This window comes from Pterocles gutturalis, unplaced genomic scaffold (assembly GCF_000699245.1).
Source record: "Pterocles gutturalis isolate BGI_N339 unplaced genomic scaffold, ASM69924v1 scaffold10688, whole genome shotgun sequence".
In the NCBI taxonomy this organism is placed as follows: domain Eukaryota; kingdom Metazoa; phylum Chordata; class Aves; order Pterocliformes; family Pteroclidae; genus Pterocles; species Pterocles gutturalis.
In genome coordinates this window covers 2,193-2,792 of record NW_010118069.1, presented here as the reverse complement: position 1 = coordinate 2,792, position 600 = coordinate 2,193, and the positions used below count along the sequence as shown (strand labels likewise).

Below are 600 nucleotides of genomic sequence, written 5' to 3'. Positions count from 1 at the left end.
GCGCTCCCCCGGGGCCAAGCTCTGCCTTGGAATGAGGCGCGGGCGGCAGGGACACTCGCTGCCGTTAGAGGGGGACGCTCTTGGGGACACTGTGGCCTGGGCCTGATGCAGCGGGGAGCCCAGACCTTCACTGGGGGCAGCGTTCTCGCTGGTTTTCTTGCTCTTTAAAGGAGCACCCAGTAAGGAAAAGGAGCTGTGCTGGCTGGTATCAGGGGTGGGCGCTGAACAGCCTTTTTCCTTGTCTCCTAGATCCCAACGCTCCAAACGTGGTGGTGACCAAACTGACCTTGGTCTGCGCTACTGCTCCTGGCCCCCTGGAGCTGGACCTGACGGGTGAGCTGGGCGAGATTTGGGGCAGAGCTGGTGGGTGTGGAGCCTGGCAGGCGCCTCGCAGGAGCGCTGCTGGCACGGCGGGAAGCCCCCTCCCCTGTCTGTGCAGAGTGAGGGGCCCGGACACGGGGGTGCTGCACCCCGAGCCCAGCAGCCATGTCCCCTTTCTGTGCCCATTCCCCTGCCAGCCCTCACGTTGTCGGGGTGTGAGCTGCAGGGCGGGAGAGCCCGCTGTCCTCCCGCTGCAGGTCAGAGACGGTGGCAGCCTCC

The 600-nt window shown here is 66.0% G+C and overlaps 1 protein-coding gene across 2 annotated transcripts in view; it reads left to right on the top strand.

Moving 5' to 3' along the window:
* ARHGDIG (Rho GDP dissociation inhibitor (GDI) gamma) overlaps positions 1 to 600 on the top strand; it is a 2,473-nt gene that overhangs the window by 377 nt on the left and 1,496 nt on the right. For both annotated transcript variants that reach the window (XM_010076055.1, XM_010076056.1), the window contains exon 2: positions 250 to 333. In XM_010076055.1, coding sequence (XP_010074357.1) covers positions 250 to 333 — 84 coding nt within the window. The remainder of the gene's footprint in view (positions 1 to 249; positions 334 to 600) is intronic.